This window comes from Rhodotorula paludigena (assembly GCF_050403205.1).
Source record: "Rhodotorula paludigena JCM10292 DNA, Rt_paludigena_JCM10292v1_ctg9, whole genome shotgun sequence".
NCBI classification, from domain to species: domain Eukaryota; kingdom Fungi; phylum Basidiomycota; class Microbotryomycetes; order Sporidiobolales; family Sporidiobolaceae; genus Rhodotorula; species Rhodotorula paludigena.
This window is the reverse complement of record NW_027481449.1, coordinates 412,288-434,181: the sequence shown is the minus strand read 5'-3', so window position 1 is coordinate 434,181 and position 21,894 is coordinate 412,288. Positions and strand designations below refer to the sequence as shown.

General features: G+C 64.9%; 8 protein-coding genes across 8 annotated transcripts; 4 read left to right on the top strand and 4 right to left on the bottom strand.

Moving 5' to 3' along the window:
- Positions 1 to 66: 66 nt before the first annotated feature.
- Positions 67 to 3,544, bottom strand: JCM10292_001014 (uncharacterized protein; the record flags this gene model as incomplete). The annotated part of the gene is made up of 3 exons (XM_076647532.1): positions 67 to 1,042; positions 1,114 to 2,629; positions 2,686 to 3,544. 3 exons carry the CDS (start codon positions 3,542 to 3,544, stop codon positions 67 to 69), a joined length of 3,351 nt encoding a protein of 1,116 aa, XP_076507067.1.
- A 926-nt stretch (positions 3,545 to 4,470) lies between these two features.
- On the top strand, positions 4,471 to 6,421 carry TAM41 (putative phosphatidate cytidylyltransferase; the record flags this gene model as incomplete). Its single annotated transcript, XM_076647531.1, has 5 exons — positions 4,471 to 5,019; positions 5,112 to 5,303; positions 5,378 to 5,470; positions 5,531 to 6,101; positions 6,180 to 6,421. 5 exons carry the CDS (start codon positions 4,471 to 4,473, stop codon positions 6,419 to 6,421), a joined length of 1,647 nt encoding a protein of 548 aa, XP_076507066.1.
- Positions 6,422 to 7,580: 1,159 nt separating this feature from the next.
- Positions 7,581 to 9,813, top strand: JCM10292_001012 (uncharacterized protein; the record flags this gene model as incomplete). The annotated part of the gene is made up of 5 exons (XM_076647530.1): positions 7,581 to 8,288; positions 8,389 to 8,634; positions 8,692 to 8,823; positions 8,879 to 9,477; positions 9,546 to 9,813. The coding sequence occupies 5 exons, from the start codon at positions 7,581 to 7,583 to the stop codon at positions 9,811 to 9,813; spliced, it is 1,953 nt and encodes a 650-aa protein (XP_076507065.1).
- Positions 9,814 to 10,145: 332 nt separating this feature from the next.
- Positions 10,146 to 13,259, bottom strand: JCM10292_001011 (uncharacterized protein; the record flags this gene model as incomplete). The annotated part of the gene is made up of 10 exons (XM_076647529.1): positions 10,146 to 10,435; positions 10,499 to 11,025; positions 11,083 to 11,108; positions 11,173 to 11,329; positions 11,438 to 11,826; positions 11,897 to 12,319; positions 12,399 to 12,493; positions 12,561 to 12,590; positions 12,666 to 13,162; positions 13,237 to 13,259. The coding sequence occupies 10 exons, from the start codon at positions 13,257 to 13,259 to the stop codon at positions 10,146 to 10,148; spliced, it is 2,457 nt and encodes an 818-aa protein (XP_076507064.1).
- Positions 13,260 to 13,725: 466 nt separating this feature from the next.
- COX12 (cytochrome c oxidase subunit VIb) lies at positions 13,726 to 14,633 on the bottom strand (the record flags this gene model as incomplete). Its single annotated transcript, XM_076647528.1, has 7 exons — positions 13,726 to 13,746; positions 13,821 to 13,856; positions 13,949 to 13,956; positions 14,019 to 14,049; positions 14,131 to 14,184; positions 14,433 to 14,513; positions 14,616 to 14,633. 7 exons carry the CDS (start codon positions 14,631 to 14,633, stop codon positions 13,726 to 13,728), a joined length of 249 nt encoding a protein of 82 aa, XP_076507063.1.
- Positions 14,634 to 15,050: 417 nt separating this feature from the next.
- On the top strand, positions 15,051 to 16,567 carry PRP18 (mRNA splicing protein PRP18; the record flags this gene model as incomplete). The annotated part of the gene is made up of 5 exons (XM_076647527.1): positions 15,051 to 15,806; positions 15,871 to 15,913; positions 15,979 to 16,076; positions 16,137 to 16,379; positions 16,451 to 16,567. The coding sequence occupies 5 exons, from the start codon at positions 15,051 to 15,053 to the stop codon at positions 16,565 to 16,567; spliced, it is 1,257 nt and encodes a 418-aa protein (XP_076507062.1).
- A 323-nt stretch (positions 16,568 to 16,890) lies between these two features.
- On the bottom strand, positions 16,891 to 18,211 carry JCM10292_001008 (uncharacterized protein; the record flags this gene model as incomplete). Its single annotated transcript, XM_076647526.1, has 4 exons — positions 16,891 to 16,986; positions 17,067 to 17,191; positions 17,267 to 17,767; positions 18,184 to 18,211. 4 exons carry the CDS (start codon positions 18,209 to 18,211, stop codon positions 16,891 to 16,893), a joined length of 750 nt encoding a protein of 249 aa, XP_076507061.1.
- A 1,278-nt stretch (positions 18,212 to 19,489) lies between these two features.
- On the top strand, positions 19,490 to 21,106 carry JCM10292_001007 (glycoside hydrolase family protein; the record flags this gene model as incomplete). Its single annotated transcript, XM_076647525.1, has 6 exons — positions 19,490 to 20,052; positions 20,116 to 20,178; positions 20,242 to 20,531; positions 20,612 to 20,639; positions 20,739 to 20,897; positions 21,028 to 21,106. The coding sequence occupies 6 exons, from the start codon at positions 19,490 to 19,492 to the stop codon at positions 21,104 to 21,106; spliced, it is 1,182 nt and encodes a 393-aa protein (XP_076507060.1).
- Between the last annotated feature and the right edge of the window lie 788 nt (positions 21,107 to 21,894).

Sequence of the window (21,894 nt, the reverse complement as noted above, 5' to 3'; positions counted from 1 at the left end):
AAGGAGGACGGAACCAGTCCGCAAGACCAAGAATGGGTATCGACGACGACGACTGAACCTCTCCGCCTACTCGATGTCCGTCTCGCCCGCGCAATCGACACTGACGACCCATGCGACCTTTCCTCCGGCCGCAGCCAGCGCGACCTTCTCCTCGGCGAACGCGCGCTCGTCCGGCGCTCCCTTGTCGCCGTCTTCTGCGAGCAGCGAGGCGACCTCGTCCGCTTCTTGCGCATCGTCGCTCTCGAGCACCGCCGCCGCCGCGCTCTTGACCGCCTTGGTCGCCGCGGCCACACCGGAAGCGCCCTTCGTCGGCTTTGCCGTGCGCGTACTCGTGCTCGCAATCGACGAGACATCGTCCTCGTCGCCATAGTAATACGAGCCGGCCTCGCCATCGTCGTCTTCAATTTCGGACTCGCCCGTGTGCCACGGCGCCTGTCCCGGCCTGCCCTGCGGCGGCGCGCGCTTCCACGGCCTCCACCACGGGCGGTCCTCCTCTTCCACCTCCTCTTCCTCCGCCTTCTCGCCCGCGAGCGGCGCCGCAAACGCCGACTCGAGCGCGTCCTCGTCGTCGCTCGAGGGGCCAAACGCTTCGGCCAGGTCGGCTGCGAAGGACGACGCGCGCGTCGCGGTCGCGCTCGGCGCCGAGGTCGTGGTCGACGACGAAGAGCCGGAAGCGGAGGAAGACGAGGCCTTGACGCGCTGCATGCCGCCGTGCCAGTTGGGGCGGGCGCGCGACCCCGTCTCGGTCGGAGCGCTCGCGTCTTCCTCGTCTTCGTCCTCGTCGGACGAGACTTTCGACGCGGCGGCCTTGAAGGGCGAAGAGAGGTTGGCCGACGAGAGGGTTGCGTTCGTGTCGAGCACGCGATGAGACGCCGATGCGGTGAGGTTGTGCGTCGACGACTTGAGCGTGGAGAGAAGCGAAGACGAGGTGGAGGCGGTCGACGACAGGGGCGACGTGGAGAACGAGGCTGCGGACGAGGAGAGGGGCACGACGAGCGCCGAGAGGCGGCGGCCGTACACGCAGCCAGTGTCGAGACCAATTCTGCCGGTGCACAACTTCGTCAGTCATGCTCGCTGAGCTCGCTGAGTCGAGACAGCAACGAGAGAACGTACGAGTGGTCCTGAACCTGGAGGCCCTGCCCAGCCCAGTGACCGTACAGCACGCCAACCTCTTCGCACGCGCCCTCGTCGTCGGCGTCGTTCTTTTGTGCACACTCCTTCATGCCCTGCTCCCAGACGGCCCACCACGGCTGGCTGCCCTTGCTGGCCTTGCGGCCCTTGGAGCTCGCGCTCCACTCGCTCGGCGGGCCCTTGACCTTGCTGCCTGGGCGGGGCGCGCCGCCGACGCGCGAGAGGGTGCGCATGTTGAGCAGCGTGAAGGGAGACGTGTTGAGCTTCTCGAGAAGGAGCGCAGTGCGCGGCGACGTGGTCGAGAGGAGGCGCGAGAGCGAAGAAGAGGGCGAGAAGGACAGCGGGGTCGTCGAGTCAAGGACGGCGGGGACGGCGCTCGCCTTGTTCTTCGACGTCCTCGTCGTCGAAGACGAGGCCGAAGTGCGCGCCAGCGTCTTGTCGAGCGAGGTCCACGGGACCATGCCCGCGTGAACGACGTAGCTCTTAATCTCGTTGACGTAGAGCGTGAGCGGGAGCTGCTCGAGGTACTCGACGTCCTGGCTCGAGAGGTGCCGCGCGACCTCAAAGTGGTCGCCGCCCCACTCCCAGCCCTCGGGCACGACGAGGCCGAGCTTGGCGCGCTGCGACGACGACAGCTTCGGGTCGAGGTGCGCGTAGAGGACGCCGACGAGCGCGCCAGTCGAGTCGTACTCGCTCACAGACGGCGTCGTCGCTGCGGCGCTCGACACGCGCGCCGCCGTCGACGTCGCGCGCGCGGCACTCGAGCTGCTCGTGCGCGTCGAGGACCTCGAGACCGAGCTGAGCGACGTCGGGCGACCAAACGGCCTGCGCACGCCACCGGTCGTCGTGGTCGATGACGAGTCGTCGGGCCAGAACGAGCCCTTGCCCTTTGCCTTGCCCGCAGAAGTCGGCTCCGACTCGTCGCCGAAGCGCCCAAAGTCACGCGCCTCGCCGTACTGCTCCTCAGCCGCAAACGCCTGCTCGACCTCGTCCTGGATCTCGGCGATGCTCGGACCCGCCGCACTCTCGGCGTCCTCGTCGTCGCTCTGGCCCGTGAGCCAGCTCATCCACCCGCGGCGGACCCTGCGCATCCGAGGCTTGGGCGCCGCGCGGGCCGCGCGAGGCGCGCCCAGCTTGGCCGCTGCGGCGCCCTGGTGCACCTTGCGGAACCCGGCTGGGCCGCCGATCGCGTCGGCTGCGCGGTTTCCGCCCGGCTGCGCTTTGACACCGGCGCCGACGATGGCGGAGGAGGACGTGGCAGTCTGGTTGAGCTGGCCGTAGGCCTCCATCCACTTGCGCCACTCGAGCACCTTCTGGTCGTGGTTGCCGCGGACGCCCTTGGCGCCGAGCTTGCGCAGGAGCGAGACGGTCGTGAGCGAGTCGTTGAGGGACGACTTGCCGACGACGTCGCCGACGTGGAGAAGGGTGTCAGAGGAGGGGGAGAAGGAGATGCGGCGCAAGAGCGAGAGGAGCGAGCGGTGCGTGCCATGCAAGTCGCCTGTCCGAGACAAGCATGAGCTGTAGCTCGTCTAAGGGAGTCAAAAGATAACGCACCTGCAACGATGAGACGTCCGTCGTCCTTGCCCAGCGAGGAGAGGATCGACGAGCTCTTAAGGGTCGGCAGCGTCTCGTGCCATTTGTAAGCCGCGAGCGTGCCGTTGTCGAGAAGCTGCGAAACGAGGTGACTCGTTGCCGACGAGAACGCTCCCGCAGCGACAGCCGTCTTGAGCGAGCTGGGCACCGAGTTGTCGTCCTCTTCGGAATCCACGAGGAGCGAGTCTTCCTCGTCGTCGGTGTACGCATCATCGCCGGCGCCGTATGACCCCTTGAACGAAGCAGCCGCCTTCGTCGCCTGCGCGAAGCCGCTCGCTGCTGCGGCGTACTTGTCCGCGAAGACGCTGGTCGCGGCATCGACCTTCAGGTTGGCGAGTCCGCTCGCCTCGGCGTCTACTATCGCTGAGGAAGAGTTCGAAGATGACCACCAGGGCGGAGCGTATTGACTCAGCCAGCTCTTGGCGTCGTCTACACTGTCGGGCGCCGCGTCGCGGAAGAAGAGGTACCAGATCCCGCCTCCAACGGCGCCGCCGATGATGGCGAGGAGGATCAAACGGACCTTCCAGCCCCACCCCGCGCCGCCGCGTCTCCTTCGCCCACGGTTGCTCGCGTCGACCGAGCGCCAGCCGAGCGACCCGCGCCCGGGACGGTCGTACCGCGTCGTCGGGATGAAAGCCTCCTTCTCCTCGAGCTCGTCGAGCGAGTCGTCCTTGGACGCCGGGCGCGTGTTGTCGGCGCTGAACGAGCCCGTGCGCCCGCGCGGCGTGGCAGAGGCGAACGATTCGGTGATGTCGCCTGGCTCGCCAATAACGGGACCGTACAGGGCCGCGGACGAGGCGCGGCGGTGCAGGCCGGACATGACTTCGTCGTGCTGAGCGATGCCTGTAGACTGGAAGTACAGTCTGCGATCGCTGAATGGTCAGCGAGATTGCCGAGTGGAGCGGGAGATGGCGAGGCTCACGCAGAAGGCGGTGCAGAGACGGCAGCGCACAGAGCCCAGTCAGGAGCCGCAGCTGCTCAGGTTCGACAAGCTGATGCACAAGCAGTGCAGCCGCAGAGCAGTGAAAGCGAGGAAATGAGAGGCGAGCGAGCGAGGAGCAGGAGCGGGAGAGAAGGCGGGCAGCGAAGTGGAGCCTGGAGTGAGCTCATTGTCGCATTGGCCAGACGTCGCTTGCAGGCAGGGGGAGGGCGAGTGAGTACAACGGGCGAGACCTTTGCGCGCCGGAAACGGCAAGGTGGCGCGCCGGCAACAAGTCCGCTTGTCTCCGCGGGCGGCTGTTCTGTCTTGCGCGTCCAGGCAGAGCGTAGGGTAGTCAGGTTGCTCATGACTGCCTCCTGTACTGCCAGAGGCTCGCGATACGATGTCGCGCGACCACGTCAGCCGAGGGCCTCGACTTGGTCGGACGCAGCGGGCGGGGCGCTGCGACCGCTCTCACCTTCGCACTCGCTCAGCCAGCGCACGCACTGCATCAGCACTCACGCCAAACACGCACACGCACACTCCACCCCAGCACATCCCCGATCCAGCTCGTCCCGGTGAGTGGGCCCACTTTCATCAGCTGCCCCAATTCCCTCCACCCGGTTCCATCTCGCGCAGCAGCTCTGGAGCGGTCAGCGCGCACACTCGAGCTCGAGTACACACTTTCTGTGCCGCCCTCGCTTCATCCGAGGGCTCTCCGCTGACGTGTTGCGGCCTGCTCGCTCCTCCCGATCGCTTCGTCCTTCCGTTCGCCCGGGTGCAGCCGTCCCACACGCGCACCTTCTCCCAGACCACCGCCAGTCCCGATGCTTCGCCTCGCCAGCCCCTCTGTCGCGGCCTCGCCCGCGCTCTGGGCAGCCGCAGCCGGGCGCGCCAGCCTCTCCCGCTCGTCGTACCCGCTCGGCGCGGCCGCCGCGGCTTTTCACTCGTCCCCGCTGGCGCGCCTCGACACCGAGCGCCAGCCCCACGCGAGCTCGCAGTACCCGCCGCCGAACCTCACCCAGGCCGCGCGGCGACGCATCCTGCCCACCGCGTCGACCAAGTCGTCCTCGTCAACGCAATCTGCACCGCCTTCTTCCTCCTCGTCGCCGTCCGCTTCGGCCGCGCAGCGAGAAGCGCCATCGCCTACCCCCGCACCGCCTATTGCGCCTCCTCCGCCAGACGCCCGCGTGCCCAAGCGCCGGATCACGTCGATGAACGAGCTGCCCAAATCGTTCGGACGCAACCAGATCATCGAGGTGCCCGAGCAGGTCAAGCGCGACCTCGAGGAGGTGCTATCACACTTCAAGGCACCCGTGCGGTATGCCTTCGCGTATGGCAGCGGCGTGTTCCGCCAGAAGGGGTACACGGAGAAGGTGCGTTTGCTTCGACATGCCCTTCAAGACTGGCGCACTCCGCTGACATGCTTGCTCTTCGCCTCCGTTGCTCGATGCTGCCCATTCTGCAGGACAAGCCCCTCCTCGACTTTGTCTTCGCCGTCTCGCACCCGTCGCACTGGCACGCCATCAACATGCAGCAGAACCCGGAGCACTACTCGCTCCCGATGCGCCTCCTCGGCAGCGATGCTGTCGCCTGGATGCAGGAGAAGGGACTCGGGGCAAATGTCTGGTTCAACGTGGATGTCGAGGTCGATGGCAAGGTGCGCGGCTGTCATTCAGCTCGAAGGAAACTGGCGCGGACCGCAATGCTGACTCAGGTTTCGGATGCGCACAGCTCCTAAAATACGGCATCATCTCGGTCGATGCGCTGTGCCGCGACCTCCTAGACTGGGAGACCCTGTACATCTCGGGTCGCTTGCATAAGCCTGTGTGTCCTGCTTCTCTGGACGGCTTACGCATGCACATCTGACCCACTCTCTTTGCACAGGTCCGCATCCTGCACGACGACGCGCGTGTCCGCCTCGCGAACCAGGTCAACCTCGCCTCGGCCCTCCGCACCGCCCTGCTCCTCCTCCCCGAGTCGTTCACCGAGATCGAGCTCTTCGAGGAAATCGCCGGTCTCTCGTACCGCGGCGACTTCCGCATGCGCGTCGGCGAGAACCCGCACAAGGTGCGCAACATCGTTGCCGCCCAGCTTCCCGCATTCCGCAGCCTGTACGGCGGCCTCCTCAAGTCGTTCTGGAAGAGCGTGCACACGATCGGCGAGGTGCACCCCACGACGGGCGGGCCGCACGAGCAAGGCGGCGTGCGCCTCATGCGGCAGGACCAGAGCGCGGCCGTGCGCGCGAGCACGGCGTCGCGCTTGCCGGCCGGCCTGCGCGACAAGGTCCTTGGGCACTACGAGCGCAAGTGGAACCTCGAGGGCGCGATGCTGCGCGCCAAGGAGCAAAAAGCGCACGACGCGCCCGACCGCGACGAGCACCAGGTCAACCTCGACGTGCAGCTCATGTGGGAGCGCATCGTCCAGGACGCAGAGTTCACCTCGATCATGAACCAGAGTGCGTCTGCTGTCCTCGCCGAAGCTTGATGAGAAATCGTAATCTGACGGCCGCTTCTCCCTCGTCTCGCTCCCGCAGGCATCTCGCAGATCGTTGCGCGCCCGACGTTCAACCAGTCGCTCAAGGGCATCCTCTCGGCGGGACCGCTCAAGTCGCTCCGCTACGTCATCCCCAAGCTGCAGAAGAAGTGGGCGAGCAGCGGCGCCGGGGCTAAGAAGGAGGGCGACGAGGCAAAGCGCTTCATCGAGGCCGATAACGAGGGTCGCAGGCTCATCGCCAACGGCGACCTCGATGCGGACGCGGTCAAGAAGCAGCAGTGAGCGCTTTGCCGGCGGTCTCGCGCGGATGTACGGACAATGTTTTCCCCTCTCTCCCCTCTCTCCCTCTTTCGTCTTTCGCCCCCCCTCTGCCCTCGCCGCAGTCCCCTTTCATTCGCCATCCTTCGCTGTCACCGCGTTGTATCATTCCACGCATTTCCCACATGACACACACTCATTGCTCTTTGCCCTTGTACGCTCTGCATCATGGCATCACCATCTCTCCCGCTCGGGCATTTCGTCGGACGACGGGTCCGTTTCGCGAGGATGGTGAAAGCGAGCATGTGTCTGCAGGAAGCAAAATCAATCCTCTGAGGGCAGCGCGCGTCCGCCTTGCTCTCGACTCGGCGCCGGCGACTTGCCTGAGCACAGGATGCCCGGGTCGCGACCGCGCGTGCGGGTAGCGAGATGTCCGGCACTGTACCTAGGGACCTCGACCCAACGCAGTACGTCCGTCTCCAAGCGGCTTCTCTCGCGCAGGGGACGGTCGACGGTGTCCTCGCCGAGCTCGCGGTCGTGTTCAGGCGCCTCGAAGAGATGGCGGGCACGGCGACCGAGAGCAGCAGCCGGCGCAAGCTCTGAAGCGACTTCCAGCCCAGCTAGGGCACAAGAACCGCGCGACGACGAAGCGAAAGAAGCGTAGACAGGGAAGCCAAAGACGAGCAGCCTCGCACTCGGTCGGGCGGACTGAAAGGGATCGCGGAGGCACAGCACAGACAATCGATAAGCCCTCCAGCGAGCCTCACTGCCAGCAGAGCCGCGTGACACCTTCATCGTCTGCATTTCCCAACGAGCCCCTTTCGCGCGAGTCGGCACATGTCGAATAGCCTGCAGGGGCTGAGCGAGGACGCAAATGGACCACACAGGTGGATTGAGCGGCTTCTGCACCGCTGCGCCCCGCTGCGCTCAGTTGTCGGAGTCGAACCTTCCTTCGCAGCTTCGCGTCGTGCTCGTGCGTCGTCCTTGTCGTCGTCCCACACGGCTGCCTTACTTCGAGCTCGCTCGATTTCGCTCGGCTCTGAACGGCGAATCTACAAAGAGGCCTGCTGCCTCATGTCGCTTCGCTCCCACGCTCTCGTACCCCTGCCCTCCTCCTCCTCACACGGGCCCTTCCTCCTCACCGGCCGTGGAGTCACACGCTAGCTGAGCCTCGTCGACTGCCATGAGCTTCACCCTCAAACAAGTCTTGCATGCGCTGCGGCTGCCGGGTCGCCCGCTGGTACCCGAGTTTAGCATACCCCTCCACCCCATCATTGATGCGACGCATGAGATCCCGCTCTCGCCCCTGATCCCGATCGGCTTTGGACCGTCTCGCATCATTCGTGTTGAGAAACTCGCCACTGAGTCGTGGGCCGCTGTTCAGCGCATGACGGCCGCTCTGCAGCAAAAAAAGGTCGACCCGAAACTCTACGCCCAGCTCGACGCCAGCCTCGGCAGGTTCGCCGAGCTCATGGGCAAAGACATCGAGGTCAACACCGTTGCGCGCTGCCGCGACGCGCAGCGTAGCGCTATCGATGCGGTCAACTGTATTGAGGCTGCCGTTGGCTCGCCGCCTGCTGGCGATCTCTTCGTCTGGCCAGAGCACAGGCTGATGGCAGAGCGGCAGAGCGACAACTCGATCGTTCTCGTCGAAGGTGCCAGCGGCGGCGGCGACAGCCATGTCCAATGGGCCGGCGGCAAAACGTTCTCTTTGCGACCCGACACAAGCATTTGTCGCCAATTCCGCACCCCGTTCTCTGGTGCCCTCTACGCCGTCATGGAGCTGAAGCGGCAGGACGCGAGCAGTCACTCGAACGGCTTGCTTCGCAGGGTCGACAACCTGAACAAGGAGACCGGCTGTTTCGTCTACCGCCCGGACGACCGCCCCAACGTATACGCGCAGGAAGCCTATAATCTGATCGCCAAATCACGTCCGAATCCGTCGCTTCGACTCGACATGATGATGTCGCTGACAGTCCGACCACGCGCAGATTGCCCTCTCGGCTCTCGTGACCGAGACGCGCTTTTTCTTCATTTTCGACTCGTATACGTACTTCATCGGCTCGACGCTCCCGAGCCGCACCGTCTTCGGAGAATACGACGTCCTTCTCAGCCCACCGCTCCTGGCTGCGCCCGAGTCCAAGCCGTTCAAGCAATTTCCGACCGTTCCCGGCATGTCGCTTCCGGAGGCTCTTACGGCGGCGCTTTTCCCGCACCTCACGACTGAGGAGCAGCTCGTGCGTTTTCGCGAGGAGGTAGATCCGCTGCCTGTCGGAGATACTGCGGCGCCGCAGCCCGCAATGTCCCCGTCGAATGAGCGTAACGGCGACACGAGGGCGGTCGAGAGCGAAGGAATGCCGGCGGCTGTCAAGGACGATTCTGCACGCGACGTTGCAGCCGATGCGCGCACTGAGATCGAGGTCGGGGTACGCTTCACTCGCTGCGCGATACGCTTCCTTCCTCTGACTCGGTCTCTCTCAGGACATCATCATCAAGACGCACAGCAGCTCCATGCGCTGGCCGGTCACCCTCGACAGATTACTGGACACGCGCTTCCGGACGGCCCCGGTCTTGATGCACGGCGCGCCCGCTGCGCCCGCTGCGCCCGCCTCGCCCGCCGCGCCCGCCGCGCCCGCCGCGCCCGCCGCGCCCGCCTCGCCCGCCAAAGGTGTCTTGCACTTCTCGCACCCGTCTGACGAATCAGGTGGCCGCCAGCATCGCGCTGCCGCGTATAGCACGTCCGCTGCGACTATTGGACAGCCAACCGAATCCAAGACCACGGACTTTAGGCCAATTCTCGAGATCTTTGCGGCGGATTGCTCGCGCAAGGAGACGACGATCTACAAGGCGCGCGGCTGGCCGTTTCGCGAGATCGTCGTCATCAAGGAGGTTGGATTGGAGGAGACGAACGAGGTTTCACTCCTCTCCGGTCCTCTCGCCGACGCCGAGCGCGAGACGCCCAGCTTGCTCGCCACCTGCAGCACCAACGAGAAGTGGGCCAACATGCCGATGAAGCTGCTCGTCATGGAGTATGGCGGCGAGACTGAAGACTGTTTCGATTCTATGCCCCTCGCAACTCGGTACGCGCCTTCGCTTTCTGTACCTGTGATCCTTGGACTGACAGGAGCTCTCCTTTTCCAATCCATAGCAAGCGTCTCTTCCGCCACCTCGTCAGCGTGCACCAGAACTACGGCCTTGTTCACGGCGACGTCTATCCGCGCAACGCCGTATGGATGCCGACGCGCGAGGATCCTGTCGGCAATCCGCGCTGGATCGACTGGGAGATGGGCACAGATGGTCACGTGTGCAAGGGCGGCGAGTGCCTCGAGCTCCAGCACGCGCTCGAGCTGCTCGGACTCGAAGATATCGTGGAGGAAGTGCGCGCCGAGCTCGCGCAGGAGGGTTTGCGCTTCTGAAGAAGCGGCCCCTCGCCCGTCGTCAGTCTGTTGTGCCTTTCGTCTTTGTCGCTTTGTCCTCTCCTACGCACACCAATGTCTCCGTTAATGCAATTGTCCGTTTTCCTGCCATCCTCGGGCGCTCGCCGTGAGGCAGGGTGTCAGCCGAAAGCGCGAGTGAGGGGAGGCGCGCGAAAGCGTGCGGGCCGAGGAAAGTGCAGCGCTTGCCTTCTCGCTCGTAGTGGCCCAGCGAAGGACTGACAACGCGACACTGCAGATCCAGGGACTACAAAAGCAAAGCCAAAGCTACTCCGACAGATGCGACCCTCCCCTCATCCCCATGCCTCAGCGCGCTAAATCATCTGCTGGTCGCGCACCCACTGCAGCAAGAACCTCTTCCTCTCGCCGTCCCACTCGCCCGCCTTGCACATGCGCTGCGTGCTCTCGGCAGCGGAACGCGCCATCTCCTCGAGGCGCGCGAGGTCCGCCGCAAGCTTGTCGAGGACCTGGTCGACCGTCGGCTGCGCGAGGTACGCCGCCTCGACGCGGCTGAATTCCTCAGGCCCAAGGAGGTCGGACAGGGCGTCGGCGTCGGACATTTCGCTCGGGAGCGAGACGGCCGCGCGCGCGGTGGCGACCCAGCCTGTTTCCCGTGCGCACAGCAAGTCAGTCGACGTCGGAGCGAGAATAAGCAAAGCGGACGCACACTGCCAGATGACGGCGAGCGCCTGGTCGATGTCGGCGTCGAGGCCGCGGAACTGCCACAGCCCGGCGAGTGTGACGACGCGATAGACGCAGTCGCTCTTCTTCTTGGGCTGCGCCACCTCGGCGCCGCCATATCCGAGCACGGGCGACACGAGCGACGGCTTGACGGTGCTCGAGATGCTGGTGCGAGCGGCCGAGCTGGAAGACGAGGCGCCGAAGAAGAGCGAGGCGCGGCGCACGGGCGGCGCGTACGGGCCCGGGAATGAGTTGGGCACGACGGGGTCGATCCCCGTACCCTCCCACCCCTTGTTGACCTCGTGGGGGACGCGCTGGGCCTTGTGAATGACCTTGAGCGCCGCGTGGATGGCGGCGGCGTCCTCGTCCGAGAAGGCCGGCATCGACTGCACGTCCTCCGTCTTGGCCTTCTTCGCAGCCGACGCGATCGAGCCGCCCTTGTGCGCCTCGTCAGTAATGGTCTTGAGCTTGTCCTCGGCCATCTCGATGAGCTCGAGCGCCGAGCGAGGGAGCCTGTGCAAAGCGAGCAAGTCAGCTCGGCCTTCTCAACGAGCAAACGAGTCGTCGCACTTGACGATATACTGGATGTTCTGGATCTGCGCGGCACCCGAGCGGCGGTGAGTACGGCTAATACACCTGGGCAGCAGCAAACGAGCACACCTTGCGCCATGTGAGCTCGAAAGGGTCCTTCTTGGCGGGCTTGAGGTCGAGGACGAACTCGTTGTCGAAGCTCGCGACGTACGGCACGACGTACGAGGCAAGGAGGCCGCCGAAGTACGCCGACGCCCCTGACTTGGCCTTGTGCGAGATGTCGCGCCTGTCGCTCGCGAGCAGGTCGGCGATGGCGGGCGCCACTACGCTCCCACCCTCCGTAAGTCGACCCCTTCGAGACACTTCGACACGAGCAAGGGGGAGAGAGACTCACGCGTCTTGACCTGCCACTCCCACCACTCGTGCGCGATCACGCCGTTCGTTCGGCCACACGCGCAGCTCGCGCTCGCCAACCAGCTTCATCCAGCTCGCGTTCGCCGGACCATAGTCTGCGCCGATCGGCGCCTTGACGCGCTCGTCCTCGGCGCTGTGGAGCGCGTTGTACTCGCGGCGGAGCGTGCCGCACACGCCGGCGAGGTCCTCGGTCTTGACTTTCTTGCGCTCGAGCGGGTCGGCGGCCCGGGCGCGCCCGGCGACGAGGACGGCGCGGAAGTCGATGCCGGCGGACGAGAGGATCGAGAGCGCGACGGGCGGGAGCGCGAGCGAGAAGCCGCGCGAGAGGTACTTGAGCGCGCGCGACGAGACGATGGCCGACGAGGGGTCCTGCGCGCAGCGACGACACCGGGTCTCAGTATGAGCGGCGCTCGAAGCCGATTGAGCACAGAGAACGCACCCCTTTGCGCGCGAGCTTCGGGTCGAACAAGTTGGCGCCGAGCGCGAGCGCCCTCACGGCCCTCGGGACGGCAACGACCTCCTTGCCGTCCCACCCGACGGCGCAGCAGTCGAGGTCGAACCCGGCGAGGGCGTCGAAGCGCGTCTCGAAAGACTGGCAGATGATCTGAATCGTGCGACGGCGCGTGGACCCGTCGACGAGGGGCGGGACGAGCGTAAAGGCGTTGAAGCCCTTGAGGACGAGGAGCTCGCCCTCGTGCTGCGCGTGCCAGTCAAAGTAATGGTCGTGCAGCCACTCTTCGTCGTCCGAGTCGACCTCGATCTCCTTGTGCTTGCCCGTAGACCACTCGGTGCCCGTCTTCTTCGGCGGAGGAGGGAGCGTCGACTTGATCTGCTCGATGATAGCGTTGACCTTGGGCACGAGCTGCCCGTCAGGCCGTGATCAAGAGTCAGCACGACATACAGGGTGACATTGTGGTCGCAGGAAGATGATCTGAACGCACCTCCTCCGGCTTGAGGCCGATGAGGAACAAGTCGAGATCGCTGTCGTTGTACGCCTCGTCGTCCTGCTTGCCCGTGAGGATCGAGAGGACCGAGCCTGCAGCATGCCTCGGCTCTAAGTCAGCGTAGCCGGAGTCTGAAACCCACACCTAAGCGGAACGCACCACCGCCGAGGAGGACGTTGCTCCAGTCGACTGCATCGCGCAAGCGAAGTAACCGGAGCAGTCAGTCGTCCGACGCAGCCTGCACACGCCCAAGCACAGACGCACGATTGTCAAGCACCCCCGCGCTCGCCTCGCTCAGCCTGTCCTCGAACGCGCCCGCACTCGCGCACCGAATCTCGTGCTTCTGCGTCGTCGTCGCCGGGCCGTGGAGCACGACACCCTCGCCCCTATCGAGCTGATCACGCAGCGCTCCGAGCGCGTCCCGGAGCTGGTCGACGACGCCCTGACCGTTCGAAGCGCCCTTGACGAGGCGCACGAGGTATTCGTCCCTTTGCGCAGCCGGACACTCTCCCCGTCCTTCCCCTCCAGCTCCAGCGACCCACTCGCGCTGCACGTCGAGCACGTCGCTCAGCCCCGGCTCCTCCTCCTCCTCGTCGAAGGCGGCAAGTCCGCGGAGCGCGAGGAGCGTCTCGAGCGAGAGGTACGGCTTGAGCGCGGCGAGCGCGCGCGCGCGCGCTCCGGTCGGCTCGGCGTTCACGGTCGGGGCTAGGAGCGCGGCGAGGACTTCGTCGCGAGAGGAGGGCGAGTTGAGGAGCGAGGCGCTGCGTACGGAGAGAGGCGCGAGGAGCGTCAGCTGAGGAGGGTCGGAGAAGGAAAGGAGGATTCCGCAGCGCACAGCTCGAGGTGGTCCGGGAGCATTCCGAGCAACGGTCGAGGCGCGACCGAGTGAAGAGCACGAGGAAGAGCGAGAGACAGAGAGAAGAGGCGCGAGTCGCCGTCAACGTCGCGGTTCCCGCACGTGTCTCGCTGGTGATGACGGTGCGAGAGCTCTGGATCGTGCGGGGACGAGAGCCGCGAAGCTTGTGTGCGGACTCCGCCTTAGACGGCTCGAGCGCGCGAGGGAGGGAGGGGGGTCCAAGGACGGGCGCGGTGGGCAAGAATGCCTAGCAGGCGCCAGCGAAAGCGGGCGATAGAGACGGGAGGCAGCCAGCAAGACCCGGAGCAAGCGCGAGCTCGATGCTCTCGACGACTGACCTCGACACCGGGGCGATAGGAGAAAAGAGCGAGACGGAATAACACGGAGCCCTTGCACCGCCTCTCTCGACCAGTCCTTCTACTTGCGCGTTGCACCTCCTCGACGCCCCTCGCGCTTCGTTCAGCGCGTTTACTCGAGCTTGGCCGGGAACTGCGAGGGGAGGGGAGAAAGCTGCGTCAGTCTCTCGCTGCGCGGACTCGACAGGCGAAGGGGGGAGAGCGCACCTTGTTCTCCTCGCGCTGCTCGTCCCACTTGGCGATCTATGCGTGCCGACGAGACAAGAAGACGGGGTCAGTGGGAGTTCGGGAAGATCACCTCCTAGGGCGAGTACAGCGACGGTCGCACAACGTACCCACTCGTCTGCGCGAGGCATGCAGGGTCAGTACGCGGTTCAGGATTCGGGACGAAGGAGAAAAACGAACTAGGGCAAAGCGAGTGGTAGGTGCGCCAGAACTGAAGTGAGTGAAGGGAACGAGATGAGGAATTAGGTCAGAATGGACGCTCCGAGTCGTCCGCAGAGGCTGGGCAACGCACCGTCTTGCACGCCGGGAACTCCTCGCCCTTCTGGTTCACGCAGCGGAAGTAGTCCTGCGGAGGCGGGACCACGCGATGCGAGGGAGGGAGAAGAGATGCGAAGTTGTCAGTGAGCGCACTCCGACAAGGACAAGTCGCAGAGCGTTGCTGTGGCACTTGATGCTAGCTAGCTGCATGCATGGCCCGAGAGGACGTTCGGGAGCCCGGACAGCGCAAGGCAGTCGAGACGAGGCGCGGAATGGCTCGAGCCGGGTGAACCGCATTGAAGCGCCCTCGCAAAGGCGCAAAGGGACAGCACGTACGACGTAAGCCTGGAAGCAGTGCCTGGACTGGTTCGTGTTGGGGAAGCGGGCGTCGAAGCCGGCGGTCTGGAGCACGAAGGTCTGTTGGAGTCCGAGTGCGAGCGCGGGAAGTGGGTCAGTGCGCAGGCGCGTGTGCAGGAGGCTCTCTGCAGATACGCGTGAGACAGGCGGTGCTCGACGGACCTGGCTGTCGTCGGACATGGTGAAGAGAGAGGTCTGAGTGGGCGAAGAGGCGCAACACGCGAGCGAGTCAGCGGGGGTTGCGCGGTGGTGGTGTGCGTGCTCGATGTGCGTGCGGGGTGTGGCGTGGTGCCTCGGGTGCGGTGTGTGCGAGGGAGGGTGGAGCTGATGAAGGGCGAGGAAGAGGCACGCAGGGGGCGAGGTCGCGCGGCCGGGCGGGGGCTCGAGGGTTCTGCGAGCGGGGTGGTGCGGTGGCAGAAGGTCTCGCTGGCAGACTCACGCGGGAGACGGGCGCTGCGGGCGGGGGCGGGGCAGAGAGGCGGCGAGGGCGAGCGCTCTCCCCTCCGCCTTCCGCCGCCTCGCGAATCGCAGCCGCGTCCTCTCGCCCTTTGGCCCCGCCACGCACTGCCAGAGCTGCAGACCGGCGCACACCCCGAGATGGACTTTCTCAAGCAGGAAATCCTCTCCAAGAAGCGCGCACTCGACGCACTCTCGCCCTCGCCCGACCCCGCCGCGTCCTCCACCACCCCGCCAGCCAAGTACATCCGCCGCGCAGACCTCGACCGCATCCGCGACGAGGAACAGCGCAAAGAGGCAGACCGCAGGGAGCGCGAGCGCAAGGAGCGCCTCTACGGCAAGCCCAAACCCGCCTCGCCCGCTCCCACAACCGGCGACTCTGCCGCTCCCTCTGCCTCGGGGTCGCCTGCGCCGCCAGCAGCAGCAGCACCCGCAGCCGACAAGGCTGAGGCGTTCAACGTCTCGAACGACGAGGCCGTGCGCCGCCTCCGCCGCCTCGGCCAGCCCATCCGCCTCTTTGGCGAGCAAGACCGCGACCGCCGCCTGCGCCTCCGCGCCCTCGAGCTCATGGACGAGCGCACAGAGGGCCAGCGAAACGACTTTATGCGCGCCATGGAGGGCCAGGAACTCGGACTCGAGCTCGAGGAGGTCGCAAAGCGCACCGCTGCCGGAAAGGACAAGCTCGCGCGCGAAAAGGGTAAGGCCGTCGCCGCCGCATCCGCAGACACGTCGGCGAGCGCGACGCCCGAGCCCGCGGCGGCGGCGGCGAGCGCGAGGGAGGGCAAGGACGGCGACAGCAAGGAGCCGCGACCAAAGGACGAGGACGTCCTCGTCGACCTCTCGCTCGTCAAGAGCAACCCGCACAAGATCTACCCGCAGATCTACCACGCGCTCAAGGTGCGCTCGCCACGCGATGCGCTGTTCTGGAGCGCAAAGACTCACCGGCACATGTCTACTGCAGCGCGTCCTGAAAGAGTGGGAGCAGTCGCTCGCAGATCGACCAGGTGCGCTCTCGCCCGCTCTCGCGCATGCACTCGAGACACCTAACTGACGTCTTCGCGTGCCGCAGAGGCCGTCAAGCGCAGCACGCAGGGCAAGGTCGCCGCCGCGACGCAGGCGACCTCGGCCGAATACCTCAAGCCGCTCTTCAAGTCTCTGCGCAAGCGGGTGCGTCTCCTCGGTCGCCCACCTCCTTGTCTCTCCCCTCACAGTCTCCCACATCCGCAGGACCTCCTCCCCGACGTCCTGTCCAACATTGCCGAGATCACGCACTACATGCAGACGCGCGAGTACCTGCGCGCCAACGACGCGTACCTGCGGCTCTCGATCGGCAACTCGCCGTGGCCGATCGGCGTCACCATGGTCGGGATCCACGAGCGCTCGGGGCGCGAAAAGATCTTTAGCAACAATGTCGCCCACGTCCTCAACGACGAGACGTCGCGCAAATACATCCAGAGCTTGAAGCGCCTCGTGCGTCCTGCGCCTCCTCTAATTGTGCTCTTTCTGGTGTCGAAGACTGACCTTTCTTCTACGCTGCGCAGCTCACGTTCGCACAAGCCGTCCGCCCGCCAGACGACGTCTCGCAAAAGTGCGTCCCCTCCTCCGAGTCTGTCGCTGCGCCCACTTCTGGGCAGGCGACCATGCTTCCGGTGTGCTGACGCGCAGATTTTCCCTTCCCCGCAGGATGGGCTGATCTCTCGCTGTACTTACTGTCCCGCCCCCTCGCCTCGGTTCTCCCCGCTTTGCCAGCCGTACCTTGTTGTCCCTCGTTCTTCCCCCACATCGCACAGTCTGCAACTCTGCACTTGTCCGCATCCGATGAAAAGTATACGACATGGATTAAGGCAGGTCTAGCGCGAGAAAGCGGAAAGAACACAAGGTATAGGTACGGCTACAGATCCGACTCGATGCGAGAGAGTGAGGGTACAGTGAAAACGATTAGGTGTCGCCAGGAATGCGGAGAGAATAGTGGCAGCGCCGCTCAAGAGGACCGCCCGATCGTGGCGTTGCTTCCGCTCCGCGACCGTCCCTTGAAGCCCATCTCGACGCCGCTGCTCATGCGCTTCATCAGCCCGGGCTGCGCGTTCCACGCACGGGTCAGTACCGAGCTGCTCTGGTGAAACGAGGGGCAAAGGCGCAGGGGCTGCGCCGACGCACCCGCCGTGCGGAGCTCGACGTCCGCCCCTCCTTGAGCTTGTCGATCCGCGCGCGCTCGGCTGCCGCGCGCTGCTCGGGCGTCAGCGGCTGGTCGGGCTCGACGAGGGGTGCGAACCAGCCCGAGCCTGCGAGAGGGCGAAACGATGGTCAGACGGCTTGGCGGCAAAGAAAGAGAGAAAGGATGGGAAGGGCGACGCAACCGGTTCGGAACTGGTACCACAGCCCGTCCTTCTTCCCCGTCCTGGAGCTATCCGTCCCCGCGGATGCAGGTCTCCCCGGCGGTACAGGCCTCGAGACCGACTCCTCCGACACGCGCGGCAAGTCGTCGAGGACCGCGTCCGCAAGTTGTCGCTGCAGCTCGAAGCGCGGCGTCTGCTCCCCGGCCTCGAGCTCCGCCCCCTCCTGCGGCGGCGTGGGCTGGTACGCGTACGAGTGGTCGCGCGACGTAGAGGAGAGGGACGACGAGCGGCCGGCGAGGCTCGACACGGGCGAGAGGGCCGACAGGACCTCGCTGTCGAACGAGGGGTCGCGCGACGAGAGCTCGAGCGACGGGTCGCGGAACGGGTTCGGGCCCGTGTGGCTCGAGAGGGACGAGCGGTCGAGCGAGGCGCTGCGCGAGGTCGGAGGGGTGAGGCGCTCGAGGCGCGAGAGGTAGGCGGGGGCGGAGGGGTTGGCCGGGGCTGCGGACAGCGGGTCGAGCACTGCGGAGCGAGCCAGGGTCAGTGTCGAGAAGAGCCCGCGAGGCGGATGGACTCACTCGTGGTGCGGGTGCGAGGCGGACGAGGCCAAGAGAGGCGGCGAGGAGGAAGGAGAGGCTCAGACAGCGACTGCTCGCAAGCGTCTCGTTCTGCAGCGCTGAACGACCAGTGCAAGTGCTCAAGGAACTGCTACTGTCCAGCACAGCTTCCCCGCATCTGCCCAACGCCCGTTCGCGCTCCGCCTGCTCCTCATCTCCTCGATCTTCAACACCGCTTCTCGGTCTCGCCAATCGCGCTTTTGGGTGGGCCGTTCGACTTGCAGACGTGCCTTACAGCTCGTGTACAGGCCACAAAGGCTGTTGTCGCTGCCTTTGGAGATGCTCGTCTTCGCTCCATCTCCCGCCGTCATCACCGGTGACGAAAGGCTCGGCGTCTTCGAGGCCACATTACAGCGTTGCGGCAAGGCGGTGCTGTTCTTCTTCCTGCACGGCGCCCACAGAGATTCCGCGAGATCGCCACTCTCGCTCCCGCTGCAGTCGTTCCTCGTGCGCGTTCTCTGCCCGCTCGCAGCTCATGCCGTCTCCAAATCCACGAGCACGGCGCGCGCCCTGGCCTGGCTCTATCGCAACGATCACTCCTGACTGACATTCTATCCGGGCGCCACGCTGCTAACCTCTCGAGATCACGCCAAGGTTCCGATCTCTGCTCCTTCCGGTTGCCACGGCTCGCACTTCGTTGCTGAGTCTCCGCGTGTGCTTTCCAACATTCACTCAACCTCATCCCGAGCTATCAGGTGAGGCGCGCCGACAACCTCGAGCTTGCGCCTCCGTCGCGGAGGGCTCATAAGCCCGGGCTGTCGACGTCCGCACCTCTTGAGCTGCTGCGCGTATCCCGAGCGCATTGTCGCGTCTGCCAACCAAAGCATGTACAATACTAGCCACTGGACTGTCGGCTCGTCGCGCAATGGCGGGCAGCAACGCTCATCCTTGAGCGTCCCGCTCCCACAGGTCATGGCGTCCGCGGCTCGGCACGAAGCGTAGCTCGGATTCGTCGACCTCCACATTTGAGCAGCTAGCAGTTTCGACAAAAGGTGTTTGTCTCACAGACTGCTCGAGATTGCTCTGCATCGGGACGTAGAATGACAGCTTGCGCGTGACTCTACACATCGTGTCCGTCCCAAATTGAGAGTGAAGGCCGCAACGCTGTGACCTCCCTCGGCACAATGTCGACGCGCCGCAGCTCGGCCGCGAAAGAACACGGACGAAGCATCCGCAGCACTGCAGACGAAGAGCGTTAGCGTAGACTTTGAGTTTGGTGCCCGACTCGCACTTGCCTTGTGCACAGCGACGGCCTTCCCAAGTCGACGTCGTGCTCCTCTGCTTCGGCGATCCCCTCTGCCTTCGTCCGCGCGCCCTGCAGAGGCGCGCGCAGGCGGAGAAGGCGCGTGGAAGCACGTTCGGCGTTCTGCAGCCCGAACAGCGCGATCGAGCCAGCGCTGCCCGTCTGGACCGCGACCGTGCCTTCCTCTCTCGTTGCTCCTCCTTCCGCTCGCGTGTGCTGCTGCGCTGCACTGGGAGCCCTTCGCGCACTCTTGCTTGCACGCCTGATTTGTCGCTGGTCGACGTCAACCGCGCTCACACTCGTTCTTCCGCTTGCTCTCGTCCTCCTTCCTTCGGCACGCGCCTCTCTGTCCTTCAACCGTCACTTTACACGCACATCAGAGCCATGCATTTCGCGAATCTCCTTCCCTTGGCCGCACTGGCGAGCACCGCCTTCGCTGCGCCGGCCGCCGACGGCGACGAGCAGCGCATGCTCGTCAAGCGGCAGGGGCGCATGAACTGGAATGCGTATGTCGCCGCGATGCAGGCCACTCCCTCTTCGACGACGGCACCGGCTGCAACGTCGATGAAGCCTGCGCGCTTGACCTGGGCCGAACTGGTTGTTAGTCCGCGGTCCCTCCTCTCCGACCTTTCGTCCGTCCTGCAGGAGCTGAACGACCTCTTGCAGTCGCTCAGGAACGCCCAATCTTCCTCGGCAACCACGACGACGCGTAGCACGACGACGACGCGCAGTGCGACTTCGACGCGCGCGCCGACAACTACCTCGCGCTCGACGACGCAGGCCCCTACGACTCGGACGACGACGACGTCTGCGGCTCGTCCTACGACGACCACGACGACCACGACTTCGGCCGCTCCGACTGCGACTCTTCCCGCCGGAACTTCCAGCAAGAAGGGCGTCGGGTACAACGACGCGAAGCTCACGCGCAACCTTGACATCTCCTGGGCGTGCGTTTCTGCGACCTCACGCCGCGTTCAGTCGGGTGCAACGCTGACGCTCATTGCGCGCAGATACAACTGGGGCCAGTACCCTGACGGCGAGCTTGGCCCTGGTGTCGAGTTTGTCCCGATGCTGTGCGTTATCTTACGTTTGCTTCTTTCGAGATCTCCGACTAAACTGTATGTTGGGCTTTCCAGCTGGAACGACAACTCGGGAAACTGGTTCACCAACGCGCAGGCGGCCCTCGACTCTGGCTCGACGCACCTTCTAGGGTTCAACGAGCCCGACCTCGTCGGCCAGGCCGACATGACCATCCCCGAGACGGTCCAGGCGTGGAAGACGTACATGTCGCCGTTCTACGGCAAGGCCAAGCTCGTCTCGCCCGCTGTCACGAACGGTGGATTCCCGATGGGTCGCGACTACCTCAAGCACTTCTTCGGTAACTGCACCGTGTGCTACGAGCAGACTTCGGCCGTCGCGCTTCACTGTACGTCGCAGGATCTGACTCCTTCGGCACTCACCGTTGCCATGTCCCACTATAGCCTGCTGACGTGCGTCTGTCTACAGGGTACGATGCCAGCTGGAACACTGGCTAGTGAGACCCCCCTTTTTATCAGCACTTCCGCGACTCGCTGTTCTGGCGTCGCGGCAGAAAAAGAGATGCTCATTGACGCGTCTCTGACCCCGTCTGCAGCTTCTACAACTACCTCACCGAGGCGTACCAGATGTTCCAGAAGCCCATCTGGCTCACCGAATTCGCCGGCTCGGGATCTTCCGCCGAGCAGCAGGCCTTCTTCAAGCAGGTCCTGCCGTGGATGGAGCAGCAGCCTTGGATTGAGCGTTACGCCGGCTTGTGCGTGTACTTTCCGCCGTTCAGCGCTCGCGACGTTGGCTTTGGGTGGAGAACCGTGTGGTCATGCGAGACTGGAGGGGAGCATGCGGCTGCAGCTGACTTCTGCGCTTCTCGCATTTTACCCTTGCAGCGGCGACTTTGTCGGCACGTACGTCAACGCCGACGCTTCGCTCACGCCGCTCGGTCAGGTGTACAGCGACACGGTCTAGACGGCTGGATCGCTGGATCGCCTGCACCTTTTGCACCCCTGTCTGTCGTTGGTCTGTCGTTCCTCTCATCCGTACCTTGCATCAGTTCCTCTCTTGTCCGTGAGACTCTGTCCTTTGCGCGCCATCGGTGCAGGTACTGGCAGACTATTCAGCCCGCATGCCGCCACTGCGAGAAGCGTCTGCATTGCACTTTCTGAGCGGGGCAGGCATGTCTGCGAAGCAGCGCGCGAAAGCTGCCGAAGAGCGTCCCGACTCGACCGTTGCGCGGCTTCCGCCCGGCTACTTATGCTCAACGGTGTGTCTCGGCACCTTCGAGCCCAAGTCTTCAAACGGAAGAGCGGAAGCGGGGGGCTGGTCGTCGCAGCTGGTCCTGATCTCCCTCGTCCGCACACTGCCATTCCGCTTCCCCCGCTCGAGCTGCTTCGAGACTTGCTATCAGCCTCAAAAGAGACATTCTGCTTGTGCTCGATCCGCTCGCACACGCTCGTAAGCCGTCGACTCCTTGTGTCCCTTTCATCAGCTCGCAACCCTTCTCACGCCAATCTCTCGCTGTACAGAGCCCGATGACAGACGAACCTTTCGTCAGGCTGCCTAAGGAGCTACTTGTCGAGATCTACGAGCTTGTGCGCCTCAAACAACGGCACCAGTATCACGGCCTTGTCTCCCGCGCCTTCCTCCCCATCGCTCGCGACCTCTTCTTTCGCAATGTCCACTGCTGGAGGCACAGACACGTCGTACGCTTTAACTATCTACAAACAGCCGGATCCGACGCCCTTTGCAGCACCCGC